Consider the following 16817-nt stretch of genomic DNA (forward strand, 5'->3'; position numbering starts at 1 on the left):
TTGGAAGCGCGGGGAACCTTTCCAGTGGAGCAGGCAGCCCCTCTCGCATGAGGGTAGCCCCTTAGCCATGTGTAGGCTTTGTTCTGACCTGCCTTCATTCAGGCATGGCGCTTCCTAAAGGGATACGCACCTTTGTTGTTTACAAGAATGTGTTGTTTGTAAGAGTCAATTTGGCAAATAATTATTGAGCACTCATTATCTGCCAAGCCCTGTGCTGGGCCTAATGAGGAAGCTAGATCAGCCAGTCCTGCCCTTCCAATCTAGCAGAACAGACAGATATTAGACAAATGATTACACCTGTGATGAGATTAATATGCAGGGAATTAAAGAAGACTGAGGAGTACTGTAGCAACCTATTTGAAATATTTGCGGAGATATTCGAATGTACTTATGACAGGATGTGTGGGTCCTTTTTTTGGTATGCAATATGAATTTTTAAAACTTTGGTATCCCTGAGGGATATGTCTAGATCTTTCTGAATCTCCAAATTTCTGAGTATCATCATAAGAGTTGTTGAACTGTCGCATACTAGGTAATGAACAGTAGATATGTTAACACATACTCAAGTGAAAGATTCTTACAAATGAAAGAAACCCAGCCAAATTGCTTTGCCACTCCTCCACTCCCCAAAAGAAAATAATGGATTAGTTTATGTAACTGAAAAGTCTAGGGTTATGTAGCTTAAGGTAGAGATGGAGTCAGGTGTTCAGATGCTACCTTCAGAAAGCACCCCCCGCTCCTCCTCCTCTCCTTCCCCCTGCCCCTCTGCCTCCCCCTCACCCTCGTTTTCTCCCTCCCCAGACCCGCAGTCCCACCCAGGTCTGCTGTCCTCTGTGTGAGCTTTATTCTTGTGATATTTAGCTTTATTTAGGCTAAATATCCTCAGACTGTGGCACAGATAGTGTGAGCAGCTCCAGGCTTAATGTCCACCAATTTAATAACCCCAAGAGAAAAATAACAACTTTTTAACAATGGATCTAGGGAAGGGCCTACTCTCCTAGATGCTTATGATTCTGATTATCCTGGTTTGGGTCATTTGTTCACTTTTAACACAATCCTTAGTTTAAAAGGCAATGGAATGCCTCATTGGTGTGACCTGGCTTACCTGCCCACCCGTGGAGCTAATGGCTAAGGTTAAGTCCACCCTAACCACATAGACTGAGGCTGACGGATAGATAGTTCCCCAAAGAAACATTAGAGCTCTGTTTCCAGAAGAAGGGGTGAAGGACTGCTGGGCAGGCAAAAATAACAGCTACCTGCTTCAGGAGCAAATAGCAAAGCTCGCCTGAGTTCTGGCCAATGGGCTCAGCTTACTCACTAGCTGTGGCTTGTTTCTGCAGCTAGCATTTGCAGAGCACAAGTAAAACGCAGGCCTATTTGTTCATGCCACAGACCCCCGGGGTAACTTGAAAATAGTTCAGCTCTTGATTCTCGATTACCTGGTGTTGCTTCATTGCATTGTATAATCCAGATTACTTTTCATGTATCCTAATTTATTCTAAAACCAATCCTAAGAGTATTAAACAACCAAGAGTCTAGCATACTGTTTGGCATATAGTAGATTGTCAATACACTTGCTGAATGAATGATCCTACTATGAATGAGTCACCTGCATCTGTTAATTCTAATCCTCAGAAAAGCCTTGTTAATTGCTGCTGTTACTTTTTTTTTTTTTTTTTTTTTTTTTCCTGAGATGGAGTCTCGTTCTTGTTGCCCAGACTAGCATGCAGTGGGGCAATCTTGGATCACTGCAACCTCTGCCTTCCAGGGTACAAGCAGTTCTCCTGCCTCAGCATCCCGAGTACTGGGGACTACAGTCATGCACCACCACACTTGGCTAATTTTTTGTATTTTTAGTAGAGACAGGATTTCACCATGTTAGCCAGGCTGATCTCAAACTCCTGACCTTGTGATCTGCCTTGCCTCAGCCTCCCAAAGTGCTGGGATTACAGGCATGAGCCACCGTGCCTGGCCAATTGCTGCTGTTATTTAAAGATAAGAAATTTAAAGATAAGAAAATGTAGGTTTGGAAATGTTAATAACTTTATCCAGATTAGCACAGGGAGTGAATGATTTTAAAGCCAGAATAGTGAAGCTCATTTTGTAGTAAAGGAAACTAAGGAATATAGGAGGCTGGCACCTTGCTAGTCAATATCCAAGCTAGAATGAAAACTTGGTCCCCTGACTTTAATCATGAGACTGATTGTGCTGTTGCTTATTCCGTTCCTTGTGTGAAATCTACCCTCAGTAGGATAAATCCTCAAGTCCTATGGGGTCAATTCAGGAAGATGTTTCGAGTTCAAGAGGATGCCTTAAAAGTAGTCATTGGCTTGGAGAGGTGGCTCACACCTGTAATCCCAACACGTTGAGAGGCCAAGGCAGGCAGATCACTTGAGTCCGGGAGTTTGCAACCAGCCTGGGCAACAGTGAAACCCTGTCTCTACTAAAAATAGAAAAATTAGCTGGGCGTGGTGGCACATGCTTGTAGTCTCAGCCACTTGGGAGGTTGAGGTGGGAGGATTGCTTGAGCCCAGAAAGCGGAGGTTGCAGTGAGCCTAGATTGCGTCACTGCACTCCAGCCTGGGTGAGAGAGCAAGACCCTGTCTCAAAAGAGAGAGAAAAAAAACAAAGTAGCCTGTGCTTTAGTAATCATGTTGCACAGAAATAGAGGCTTCAATTTCAGTATAAATCCAACAATTTGGTGGAGAGAAATGCTGCAAAACAACCCATGGCTTTATGTTCGTTATGAGATTTTGCTTGTTTATCTGCTTATTTTTCTGCATTTTTTTAATGCAGTGAAAGACTTGCAACACCATAGATCCAGCATCAGTCATTGTCCAAGAAGCATCTGCATGGATCTTGTTTTTGAAGTCCTCTTTCACAGGACTGCAGTTTGTAATTCCATTTCACTTCTAACAGGTCATTGGAAGATTCCCTCCCTTTTTCTGTTAATCTTTGGAATCATCCAATCTATGGTGGTTAGTTTTTTTCTCAAATAATTGTTTTGATTTGTTTTTCATTCTTCATTTAGTCTCACAGTAGTATCACTTACATGTTATGTAAAAGTTCAAGTTCCCTTCCTGGAACTGGATTCTTGTCAACTTTGCCTATTAAACCATCACTCTAAATATTTCCAATAATCACAGCTGTTGCATGGTGTTTGAACACATTTCACATCAGCCATCATGGAAGCTTAGGCAATTAGTGCATGAATATGGTCAATTTCAATTCAAAGAGGCCCTGGCAGGACAAAGGCTGGGGGCTCTGTTTCACAGAGCTTAAAGTAGCACACTCAGGGCTTTTTAAACTCTAAATATTACAGTCTCCCCAAAGCCAAAGTATCTTAAAGACTGAGTCCAGATATACCCTATAACTTAATATCCCATAAACATTTTAAAAATAATTTCTTTTAAAAGCCTTCCTCATTTCAGATTTTTAGATTTTAATTTTATTTTTATAGATCAGTTGTACTATTTGTAAATGTAATCCCAGAAACCGAATTCTACATCCACTAGAGCTTAAACTATATGAGCTTCAGAGAGTATTTAGAAGCCACCTGCCTTTATAATATGCCAGGTAGCAGCAGAAACTGAGTTAAAACCAAATCCCTTTATCTAATCTGAAAATATTTCTGAAAAATACCCTAGATCTTCTGAAAAGCATTTGTTCTTATTATTGTTATTATTATTTTAGAGATAGGGTATTGCTCTGTCACTCAGGCTAGAGTGCAGTGATGTGATCATGGCTCACTACAGCCTCAAACTCCTGGGCTTAAACAGTCCTCCCACCTTAGCCTCCAAGTAGCTGGGATTATAGGCTTACTGTAATCCCAGCCACCACACCTGGCTACATTTAAAAATTTTTTTTGTAGAGATAAGATCTCACCGTATTGCGCATGGTGGTCTCAAACTCCTGGGCTCAACTGATTCTCTCATCTCAGCCTTCTGAGTAGTTAAGATTATAGGTGTGAGCCATCACGCCCGGCTGAGAAGTGTTTCTAGTAGTCAATATGTATTAGATTTCTGATAAGCAAACTCCAAATAACTAACATGGTGAGGCTTTCAAGGGAAATGAGATTTCCACTGTTGCCATGTTTTGGGAGGCCATGCTTAGAATATGGTGAGGTCAGAAGTATGCCTGGGGCCAGGCATAGTGTCTCATGCTTGTAATCCTAGCACTTTGGGAGGCCAAGATAGGTGGATTTCCTGAGCTCAGGAGTTCAAGACCACCCTGGGCAACATGGTGAGATCCTGTCTCTACTAAAAAAAATAGAAAAATTAGCCGGATGTGATGGCGGGCGTCTGTAGTCCCAGCTACTCAGGAGTCTGAGGCAAGAGAATTACTTGAACCCAGAAGGCGGAGTTTGTAGTGAGCCGAGATAGCATAACTGCACTCCATCATAAGTGACAGAGTGAGACTATCTCAAAAAAATAAAAAAAATACCTGATTGGCAGGGGTCTACATGGTGAAGAGGGCGGTCAGTATGGACACTCAAGGATTGTAGGTCTAAGTGAAAAACTGCATCTAGAGGGAGCTGGCTCCATAGTTCGAAGCTTCTGGGTTAAGTCTTACAGTCTGAACTTTAAGTAAAGGTAGGGATTCACAGTATATTTGGTTAGCAAAGACTCTTTATAGGTCTTTAAAGAAATTTTGTGTTTACTTAGCTATCTATGGTATCTATGATTATTAGGTCAAGATTGTTGCTACTGCTATTGCTGCTTTTGCTTTTGATTTTGTTGTTGGAATTATTTTCAAGGCCCTCATGTCGTATCCATACTGATAGTACATACAGTTTTATCCATAGTTATTTACTTTTTTGTCCAAGAGAGAAGCGAGCAGTAAGGACCTCTTGTTCCACCACGCCTTTCCTTCCTGTATTCCACAGTCAGAACAGGTCCTAGCACACAGGAGCAAATTTCAGTTTATTCATTGCCTATCCCCATTCTTTTTTTTTTTTCTTTTGAGACATAGTTTCGCTCTTGTTACCCAGGCTGGAGTGCAATGGCGCGATCTCGGCTCACCACAACCTCCGCCTCCTGGGTTCAGGCAATTCTCCTGTCTCAGCCTCCTGAGTAGCTGGGATTACAGGCACACGCCACCATGCCCAGCTAATTTTTTGTATTAGTAGAGACGGGGTTTCACCATGTTGACCAAGATGGTCTCGATCTCTTGACCTCGTGATCCACCCGCCTCGGCCTCCCAAAGTGCTGGGATTACAGGCTTGAGCCACCGCGCCCGGCCCCCATTCTTGTCTATGATAGTACTGTCATACCAATAAAGGAAGCTATTTATTGATCACTTAATTATGTGGTCAGAAACTGTGCCATGTGCTTTATATACATTATCTCATTTAATCTTCACAACAGCTCTGTGAGGTATTATTGGCCCCATTATATAGATGGCAAAACTGAGTTATAGAGAAGCTCAGCAACCTGAAGCATAGCTCGTAAGTGTTAGAGCTTAGAATTTAAAATTACATTGCACTGCTTTGCCGAGTCATATGTTTAACTTAGAATTACACACGCGCACACACACACACACACACACACACACACACACAGATGTGGTCAACCAGAACAGACCAAGCCATGTTAAGTAATGGTGAAGACAGATAATCAAAAAGCTACCATGGAGAGTTAATGAGATATCACAGGCAACCAGATTGCTTTGGAAAGCTTAGAAAGCTGGGGCTTCAACAGAAAGGCTGTTCAAGAACATGGCATGGTTAGGTGGAAGTAGCAGTGATTGTCAGGTGTCTGACTCACACAGCATGGAGGTGTTTGGAGAATGAACCAGAATTGTGTGGGTCTACACCACTGAAAAACTATGACTTGGTCAAACAGACCTTTGTCTGTATTTGAAAATAAAGTTTTCTTGGAACACAGCCACACCCATTTGTTTATGTAATGTCTATGGCTGCTTCTGCACTGTTGCAGCAGAGTTGAGCAGTTGCAACAGAGACCATACAGCCTGCAAAGTCTAAACTACTTGGTATCCGGTCTTTACAGAAAATGTTTGCCAACTCCTGGTCTAGCCAGGGCCTTTGAGCAACAGAGGTCTTGAAGTAGCTAAAATTGATCTAGATAAAAACTTTTAAAGAATTTGGCCTTTCATTTTTTTGTACGGGCCTTTCCTTTTCCTTCTGTTTTTCCGAAACATATTGGAATTTGATCTCTTAGAAGATCCCTTCAATTCAAATGGAATCGAATCTATTAACCATCTTAAAAACTTACTGTGGCATAAAGTTACTTGTCTTGTAGCAGTAATATAAAAGCACTGGTATTTTGCAAGCCATCATGTAATGTCATATATTTCTCTCAATTTAACCTATCTGGATCCTTTCATGTGCATCTTAGTGATGTTAAAGATGTGTACCAAATGTTTTGAAAAACCTTAGCTCACCTCGAGTCAAACGCTTTGTTATTTAGAAAAGGCATCGCCTCTTAAAGGTTTGAAAACCATTGTCAATTCTTCTTTCCTGTATCTCTGTTAAAATAAATCCCATAACTGCAAACTTCTCAGCTTTCATAAATGGCAGGCCTGATTCATGCATGATTTATAAATTAGAGCTATGGACCATTAAGATAGATTTCTCGGCTTTAGGTAGAGTATAATGGTGTAGTGTGGTTTTGAATTTCTGGAGAAGCAGGATACATAGTAGTTGACAATCCAAGTCATTTTTAAGTTCAATTTACCCTTATGGAAAGATGCTTTTTTTTAAGTGGGATTTTTTTCTTCAATATTCTTCTCCATTTGAAGCTTTGCCTTATTACAAATTTTTACTTCTAATTATGAGTAGTCAAGAGTTTTTAATGCCACCCTTACTGTATGGAAATGGTAACTTTCATCTAAAGAATATCATATTTCTGAAGACAGATGAGAAGGTTTTTCTTGTAATGGTGCTAACAGAGAAAAACTGTTTGCAATCTCACCTGTTGCCCCTGACTTTGTATTGATTAACGCTAAGATGATGAAGTTTTGCAGATGCCAGGGCTCAGGGACGATTGTTCGCTGTTGTGGGGGAAGAAGCCTGTATATAACACTGCCTTAAGAGCACACTGCACCTGAAGGAGGATTAGATTTTATTGTTTGTGTTGCTCCCTTGACAGCTTCTCTTTGGAGCCTCCCATACAAGAGAGACTGGGATTTAAAGGCTGATGCCAGAAAGCAAAAGCTAACGTGAAAAGAATCCAAGACTCTGTCCAGTGTGTGAGAATCTGCAACGGTTCATGGACAAGGGATAACGCAATTAAGGAAATATCAGGGTTATACAGAAGAACATATTTCAACCCACAAAGTTTTGGTTTGCGGGAAAATGTGTGAGGGTTATTTGAGTTCTTCAAGGTTGAGCTTGAGAAAAACCACGGGAAATACTAAGATTACTTTCTTTTTCTTCCCTAAGACTTATAAAAGCAGAAAAAGGCAAGATTCCAAGCTTGTGTGGATACCGCTTCCTGATACAGTCTTATTTCACATGGCCCACCTTAGATGTCCTAACTAGTTCTAGCTCCCCTTAAGAGCACTCGATGTGTCTACAAGACCTCTTCCCCATAGTGGACTCTCAAACCAAGAATCACTGGTTAGATTTTATGAGTCTCGCAACATATCCGATAATACAATAATGAGTCTGACCTTCCCCTTTCCCAGTCTTAATAAATTCTACCCTTAACAGAAGACACATTTTTGAGTTACATATGTATATACATTTTTTTCAATTGTTTGAATTTTTAACTTTTTCTCTTCAAACTAAAACCAAGAGAGGATTTTCAAGAACTGGGGTGTGCTGGACTGGTGGGGAATGGAATGAACGAGTAAACCAACCTGTCTGACCTGCTTTCTTTTTTTAAAGTATCCAGTAATATGATCGTTTTGTAATAAATAGCTGAGTAATATACCCTTTGGGAAATTCTGGCTCTCTGTTTCTTCCATTGTGGCTACTTTGTTCAGGATGTGTAGGCAGTGCCATTGCAGCCAAAGAAACCTGATCAAATGTCCTTCCTTCCCATCTTATTTATATTCTTTGTGAAAAGCCCAAGGAGTTGTTTTAAACAAGTCTGGCCACTCATTAAAGTTTAAACTAGTAGTGAGATCCATCGGAGTGAAGTGTTTCTGACACTCTCTGCTGCTGCTGGCCTAGGGTACTAAGAGTATTAGATGCCGGAAGCAGCCAATTTTGTAGTATCTTTTAATACGCAAAATTGTATTAACATCAACATGGATACAGATGGATGCACTGCAATAAACTGTAACCACTTGAGAAAAGCCTTTATTGACTCTCAAGTAAATAATGCACATTTTAAAGGATCTAAATATGCATTTACATAATGTGTGATAATTTTTTATCGTGTCAACTACTCACACACACACACACATCCATAAGACATGTTTTTCTTCATCAAAAATCTGGACTCATACCATTCTTTGTGCGTTCTGTTAGCATCATGCCAAATTCCTAATGGGAATTTTTTTCTATAAAGCCTGATCTGGCCATCTCAAAATATACTTGATGAATTTTACCCTTAAGTTGATTTAACCCCCATGGCTCTTTCTAAAATGACTTGAGACAACTTAAATAAAAACTTAGGTACAATAAAAATATCCAAAACAAGAGAGAAAACAAGAAATAGGAGAGAAGAAAAACGAAGTTAGGCATTGATAAAATCTCAATTCTGAGTTTCAGTGGGTTTCTATGTGTCTGGTAGAAGATGAATGCGGGTTATCCAGAGAAACAGCATATACTTAATAATTAGAGCTTTGTGATGTCAGTAACATAACTGTTTTCTGTTCGAAGAAATGAAGGCTTAGGATCTTGAATGACTTCTCTCCAGTTGCGCAGTGAACTGATGACTGAGCCAGAAAGTCCAAAGCATGAGAAAGTAAGGGTTGCAAAGGATGACCCTTTAAAATGCAGACTCAGCAATTGCCTAATTTGAAACTACAGGCTAAATGATTTCCTGGTATTAATTACGAATTAATTGATTCTTATAAATCAGTCATTGTAGAATTAATTCCGTATAGTATCATATGTTCTTGTGTTTGTGTTAAACTCTGTTCCACAGAGAAATGATGAATAAATTGTTTTTAGTAAAATATAATAAAGAGACTAAGGTCTAAATTTACGTTGCTAATTATTTTCTTTTACGTATTTAACAACAACAACAAAATGAGGGCACGGATGTGTATTAACATTTAATGGGGAGATGACAGCGTCCTTTTGAATTATTTCTTCTATCTCGTTTCTTTAAAGATCAGTTCTGTTTGATCTCAAGTGAATTCCTTCCTTGGGCAGCAGTCTCTGTTGGCCACCATGATTTCATAATCAGACAATTACCCATCACTTTCCATTGAGCACCTGAGGCAGTGGGACTTTATTTTCAAGGTCAGCCTACCAGGGGCTCATGTCAGTAGAATTGCCACCTTGGTGTTTGACATCCTGCAAAAGTTGAGTGTTTCATTTTGTTAGGCTCAGTATATTCTCAGCCTAGTTTGGGAAATACCACATTCTGTCCTTAACTAGTAACTATTCCATCAGATGCAGGGTACTGAGTGAAAGTTTTTTGCCATCAGCAAGAAGGACTGTACCATGTTGGATGAAAAACTTCCACTGATTCTTTAAAGCCAGTAGCATAATTTGCAGAGTTAAGAGATGACCAGAGCCATTTAACTTTTTAGCTTGTGGGATTTAACTCAGCAACAATGATCAGTTCCAAGATTTATCATTCATTGTAGGAAGTCCTAAGTTTTACCCATTTTTCTAAAAGTTCTCTGGCTCTTGGCCAGGTGGAGAACCAAGATTTGGTTTTGGCAAATTTTATTCTATGTTTAACAGTATGGTTGTCTTATTAACCTCTGTCTATTTAGTCATTCGCTGCATATTCAACAAATATTTATTGAGTGCCAGACTCAGTTCTGGGGATGTTGCAGCGGGTGGCAAAGCTATTTACAAAGATGGAGAAGACTGGGAGAAGCGTCAGCTTGAGAGGAGAAGGTAATGAAAATTCTGGTTCAAATAGATTATGTTTGAGACATCCTCAGTTGTATGACTGAGGGCAAAATTTCATCTGTTTTGGCTCAGATTTGTTTCTTGAGCCCATAGTAGGAGCCTACGAATATTTATTGGGCAGATTAAAGGTTTCATGAATTAAAGAGTTTCATCAGACCATCTATAAGACACGGATTGGACAGTTACTTCTACTCCAATCTCCCATTTCCATTCTTTAAAAACTTCAGATGCACTCTGAACCCTGTAGTATGAGTCATTTCAGTCATTAGTCAGAAAGTGCCCCAATCATAAGGAGATCCCAGTAGGGAACAAAGAACCCATGCCCAGCAAGTAATGCAGGTGCATTCTTTTTACAGCCCTTAGCCATGCAAGTGGGATAGTGGGAGATGTAGTGGCCTGTCTTACTGGGATTCTTTTCAGTATTATGAGTCATGCTTGGTATTAGAAAGGTCTTATTTTCCAAAATTTGGACGTTCCTGTGAATCTTCTTTGCAAGGGCCTCTTGAGTTTGGAGATTTAAACTGCAAAAAGTAAAGGAGAGATAAATACTCTCATCTCCTCTAATTTGGAGGAGGTTTCTCTGACCCTGATTGAGAAGCAAGAGCTGCTCTCTTGGCTTGACTTGGTTTGAGTATCTTCAACCTTTCCATGTGCTGCTCTTATCCTCCAGCCAGTTTTATCAATCATCCTTCTCATTCAAGGACTATAGTTCCCTCAGAAAAGTTACTAGGCACCTCACATAAGGTTTTTAATCTAATATAATCTTCTTGTCCAAATGAAATTTACCAGGGTTCAAATGTAAGGGAGTAGTAGTTGTCTGAGTCTTTCATCGTTTTTATGGGCACAGAGCCAACATTTTAGTAGGGGTCACTGCCTGCTTACCCTGTGGGTTCCCCTGCTCTCACATATATGCATTTCTGAGTTTGGCTTTGAAATGGCATCTGAAGGCGACATAAACCATCCGTGTAAAGTGAGGCACCCAAATTGCATGGGTTCATTAAGTGATCATTTACTACATACTTCAAAAAATTTTCATCCTGAATTAGTCCCTAGAAATTTCCTTGAAAGGGGTATAAGAGCTTTAACAATGAGTTATTGTCTATGGATAGCTCGGCATGAAAGGGGATCCATATGTGCAAACTAGAATTTGTCATATGTAATGTCAGTTAAGTCAGGTCTAATCTACCAAATACATTTTTTATTGCTTGCTTCATTAAAAAGGCTCTTAAGGTAATGAATAATCTTCAGCCTCACCAAGGATTATTAATGCCTTTATAACTCATGTCCACTGAAAATAGAAAGACAGCTTGAAACTCTACCCTAATCTAACCTCCGTGTTTGTCTTAAAGCCTTAAGGAAGAAAATCTGTCAGACCGATCCAGTGTTCAATTCAGTCACATGAGCAATTCTGTGACTCGGGCCAGGAGGAGAAATAGAGGAGGAAGTTGAATCGGGTTCAGCTGTGACAAAGCAGGTCTTTCTTTTCATAACCCTGATGTTTTCTTTTCCTGCAGCAAGTCCGCATGCAACACCATCGACTCTTCATTTCCCGACATCACCCATTATCCAGCAGCCTGGGCCTTACTTCTCACACCCAGCCATCCGCTATCACCCTCAGGAGACGCTGAAAGAATTTGTCCAACTTGTCTGCCCTGATGCTGGTCAGCAGGCTGGACAGGTGGGGTTCCTCAATGTAAGGAAACCTCTTTTTTTTCCCCCATTTCTTTAGAAATGTTAGCCGAATATAAAAATAACAAGGGAAGATCTGATGATCATGTGACATTGTGCTCTAATGTGGTACTGACTGACTGCAGGCAAATGTCATATTTATTCTAGATTGTGGGAAAGTTAACTTGCTCTAAGAGTGATTAGTCAGGGTTTAAAAACAGTGTTTGTGTTAAGTTTGCAACTGTCAAGTTTATGGATATAAATCAGCTCAAGGGTGAACTATATAACCTTCTAAGTTCTGTGAGCTGATCATTCCACCCCATGCATTCTAACCCCAGGGCTCAGTTAACAAAATAGAAAGACCGAATAGTTTTAAATAGTGATTTGGGGTGGTAGAGAGAGGTAGGGAGATGAAGGGGACAGATGTTTCAGATCAACTAAGTCGATATTTTTGAAAAATACAGTCTTCTAACACTTTAGATCAAGTTGACCAGTACTTGAACTCAAGATGCTGAGAGTACAGTTTATTATGGTTTGTTATTTCTGCAAGTCATTATCTTTCCCACTTATCTTGGTATAAAGCTAAACAGTGTTCAATAGCTTCACATGAATGTTTTTATTTTTCCTCAAATAAACCAAATAATCACAATTTGAAATGGCATTCCAAATGTAAAAGTGATTTTTAAAAATCACAAATTTTGTTTCAAATATAGGCTTAGATGTTTACAATGGATAGCTGTATCCCAAGGCCAATAATAATAAACAATGACCAGCATAAAACCAAAGTTGATTTTCCTTTTCTCTTAATAACTGTGCATGAAGTCACAGATTAGCCCAAATTATTACTGCCTAATTTAGGATAGTATGTCACACTGTCCTGTCACTGATTTTTTTCACTTGCAGAAATACCTGATTCTGCATATCTGAGCCAGAACAGGCAGCTTTGACTAATGTCTGGTGATGTGTTAGCAGATACATTTCTGTCTAGACAACAAATCAATATGGTGCCTCTTTTCTTTTTGCTTGTATATTCATTTGCTTGGCTTATTCTAAAGCATTCACTTACGGACTCTCAGCCCACTCAGAAATAATGCAAAGGCAAGGTTGCCGGCAAGAGAGCACAGCGTTGTGATCGTCACACGAGGTAGTCTTTGAGGAGCAATACTAAATATATGAGTAAATGTTGATGGGGGAGTGAGACTGCCTCTGCGGAATTATTAAGCTTAAATGTAAAAGCCTGGGACGGCAGGATCTCCTTCAACCGAATTTTGATTGGGCACTAAATATGAACTGCTGTTGTTGGTTGAATGGAGGCCACTTGGGAAACAGTGAAAAAACTGACCTGATCACCAGCTTCAAGCATCTGACTTCTAAATTTTTAACCATTTTTTTAATAGTCCTGACACCCTATATAACTGTCAGATGCCCAGTTTTGCATTTTGATCAAAATTTTATAGGGCTTAAGGCAGGTCTCTTCATGAAATGATTTTGAAAAAATTGAAAATAAAATGGTTTTTATTGCTCTCTTTAGAGGGGAATTTTTTGTTAAAGAGCTGTTATTTGGTTGTTTTAACATCAGGCAGCAAAATAAATATGACTCTTATGGCATATGCTTATATAATTTAAATCAAAATTAGAAGTGATATTTTTCCCTAGCAGACTTCTGACAGCTGAATTCTAAAGTTTCTGTGCCTGATGTTATACAATATGTGAACAAAATTTTCTATGTTCACTTAACACGTTTATTAAATGTTATATAATATCAACTTTGAAGAGTGAAAATAAAATACTACTTTTTTATCTCAAGTGCATATTTAGGAAACTTTATCATATCTATGTAAAGAAACAAGTGGAATATACCACAATCCATAAAACACTTAAATATTTAATAATCCTGAGAATGATAATGAAGGGAGCAGTTAATACAGAAAAATACAAAATATGCCAAGCAAAAGTGGGTTACTCAGGTGACAAATCCAGAATGATGATTGGCAGGTGATTTTATAAAACCAGATGCAAAGAAGGACAATGCAGTTCAAGAGATAAGTTCAGGATGCACTGGGCACCTGTGGCTAAGGATGCACTGGGCACCTGTGGCTAAGGATGCACTGGGCACCTGTGGCTAAGGATGCATTGGGCACCTGTAGCTAAGAGTACTTTTGTGAAATGCCTCAAAAACAGAACCCAACAGAGGATGTTTGCATATGGACTTATCCATATGGACTTATGGAAGGATTCAAGCAGCTAGATACTTAGTATTGACATTAAAGGTGCCTGCTGACTGTTTTGTTTTCAGAAGCAGCTAATGGTTGCTGTCTCTTTCTTCTTTTCTTGTATGTGTGTTTTTCTGCCCCCACGCTCACAGCCCAATGGGAGCAGCCAAGGCAAGGTGCACAACCCATTCCTTCCCACCCCAATGTTGCCGCCGCCGCCACCACCACCAATGGCCAGGCCTGTGCCTCTGCCGGTGCCAGACACAAAGCCTCCGACTACATCAACAGAAGGAGGTGCGGCCTCCCCCACGTCACCAAGTAAGTATGGCTGCAACAAGGCGCCGGTCAGCTTATAAAGCTGTATGTACTGGAATGCACACTTAGACTTTGTCCCTTACTGTAGAGGCTCTAGAAAGAGGGACAGATCCCCAGTGATGTTGTAGCATGAGTTTGCCAGACCGAGAATCAAAGTGAACATGATTCTCGGGTACTCCACCAGATAAGGAAAACACTGGGTGTTAGGTGGGGTGAGATGGTGTAGCTACATACCTAGGACTGAAATCAAGTTACAAGCTATTACATTTTGTATATTACTTGAGGGACTTCAAATGCTATTCCCATCACCAAGCAGCAGCTACTTGCATGGATTCTGCTTAGAAAAAGTTCCTTGTTCTTATGGACAGCACTGCCTTCCAGGAACTTGCAGTCCAAGAGAAATGCACTTGAAAGTTACATAGCTCATACATCAAATAGGAGAAAATGTCCAGATCAAAGGTATGTACATTGACCATTCGCTAAGAGTAAGAGCCTGGCAGAAGCTCAGCGCTAGTAGCCCTGGCAGTTGCATGGTGACGTTTGGCAGGGGTTGGGATGGGTACTGGGGATGGAGATAGAGGGTAGACTAGGATGGAAACAGGAGAGAACTCTTGGCTCTTCTCTGAACAGTCTGAGAACATTTAATCAAAGAATATAAGATTTCACAACCTCTTTAGATGATGGGAATGATTACTTGAACTAGAGAGAGAACAATTCTCCAGATATTTTCCGATGTTTTAGAGATGACAAGGGGATAGAAATAGTTTGAATGCACAAATGTAGCTTTTATTTGTGCCTGGAATAATGACAAAAAGAGCGATGGCTGGAGTTCCCAGGGCATGAATGCCCTAGCCTTGATAGATGCTATGATGAGCACCTTCCTAAAGCTGTAAAGAGGCAGCAAAGTGTCAGAGAAGGCTAGGAACTGTGGCAGTGTGGCCCTAAGGAAAGCCTTCAGGGGGGATTTTAAAAGAGGTGAGACGGGAGGTAAGGAATCTACAGAGGAAAGGATGTAAGAGCAGAGTAGGAAAGGAGCGTTAAGGCCAAGAACTTGAACCACAGTAATAGGTGTAGGATGGAACGAGACATGGGGAGGAGTGTTTTGTAGACATAACATCAGGATTGGGCAGTCCTCTAAATGAGTACAGTGAAGGAAGATTCTGGGCCTCTCAGCTTCCTGACCTTCAGTATTGGAATAATAATGATAGTGAATACAGGAGGGAAAGACACAAAGAGGAAAAATGAGTCCCTGTTTATCCCATGTTCGTAGAATTTGATTCTGGGGGCACTGAACCCAAAATGGCTGGAGGCCCTCATAGACATATATCAGAGAGTGAGCTTTGGGTTATCTAATGTTTATGCATTTGGATAATATATGCAGAAATGGGCAGCACTGTGCATGGATTCTGTATCAATAGCAAAAAGATTGAAGGTCAGGGGCAATCTAGGGGATACCTACTTCTCCTGGTAAGAGAAGCGATTCAACACTTGTGAACAAAGGAGAAAACCCTGAGTGACGAATGACACAGAAGCAAGCTGGGCTTGGCACGTGGATCTTAGAAGCTCAGCTTAGAAGGAAAGCCTCTGCTTCTCAGAGGCTTGAGGCTTGTTCAAAGATGTCACATAAATACAGAGTAAGTGCCCTGCTTGTTGTGTATTTATGTAACATCTTTAAACAAGTCAGAGAAATAACTGCCCCAGACTCTACTTACATCTATTCCATGAGGATGTTGTCTTACAAGTTGATAGCCACATGCCTGTTGTGCCCTGTGCATGCCTCTGCATACTATTTTCTGCTCGTCTTCTCCCTGTCTGGGCAGGACATCACCACAGTCTTTTAAAAGCTGCATAGTGATATACCATCAATTCCATGGAAACAGATCCTCACCTCCACTCTCAATGGCTCCTATGTCAGAATGAGTTTTTCAGTAACAGGGATGAGGCTCTGCTGAGGCACAGCAGAAGAGTGGAAGTAGTGTGTGGCTGTTAAGTCTAAAGGATAGGGGCTCAAATGCCCACCTTTCAAATTACCAGCTGTGTTTCTCTTTGAATCAATTTCTCTTCTATAAAATGTGCATGATAATCTACCTGGCACATTTGTGTGAGATCAGTTCTGATCATTGGAGTATTTTGTTATCTGCCCAAACTCTTACATAGTAGAAGACTCCAGGCTTGAGTAATGGTAAAATATATCTGTAGGACATGGAGAAGCTACTCAACCCCTAAATTGAGTTGATGAAGTTGGGTCCATAGTTCTGGACTCCACTCCATGGACTGAGCCAAGTGCTGTATATAAGATGATACCTATCATCCTCTTGTGCCCAGTCTCAAGCATCTTGTCAGCACTAAGGGAAGAAGGACAGAACGAGTCCTGGCAGATCTAATTCATATGGTTGCATGTTAGAGTAGCACTTAAGATTTGGGGTGAGGTGGGGCTGAGAGAATATCATGAGAAAGAGTTCCAAAGCTTGATACAGATAGTTTGATACTTACTTTTTGAATCATGGGATTCTAGAAATATAGATAAAACAAAATGTTCTACTGATGGCACAGAAAGGTTTTTATCATCATCCATTTTAGCCCTTGTTCAGCTAAAGGCTTTTCCAGGGTATGATGAA

At 40.3% G+C, this 16817-nt stretch overlaps 1 protein-coding gene across 5 annotated transcripts in view; it reads left to right on the forward strand.

Moving 5' to 3' along the window:
• The window catches only part of NFIA (nuclear factor I A), a 389302-nt gene that overhangs the window by 316955 nt on the left and 55530 nt on the right, over positions 1-16817 (forward strand). For 4 of the 5 annotated variants that reach the window (XM_012442494.2, XM_012442496.3, XM_012442491.3 and 1 more), the window contains exons 8-9: positions 11518-11696; positions 14037-14202. In XM_012442494.2, the coding sequence (XP_012297917.1) occupies positions 11518-11696; positions 14037-14202 (345 nt within the window). The remainder of the gene's footprint in view (positions 1-11517; positions 11697-14036; positions 14203-16817) is intronic. The other variant, XM_012442492.3, reaches the window with a different exon arrangement.

The sequence above is a fragment of the Aotus nancymaae genome, unplaced genomic scaffold, assembly GCF_030222135.1.
Source record: "Aotus nancymaae isolate 86718 unplaced genomic scaffold, 86718_ANA_hifiasm-v0.15.2.pri h1tg000007l, whole genome shotgun sequence".
NCBI classification, from domain to species: Eukaryota; Metazoa; Chordata; class Mammalia; order Primates; family Aotidae; genus Aotus; species Aotus nancymaae.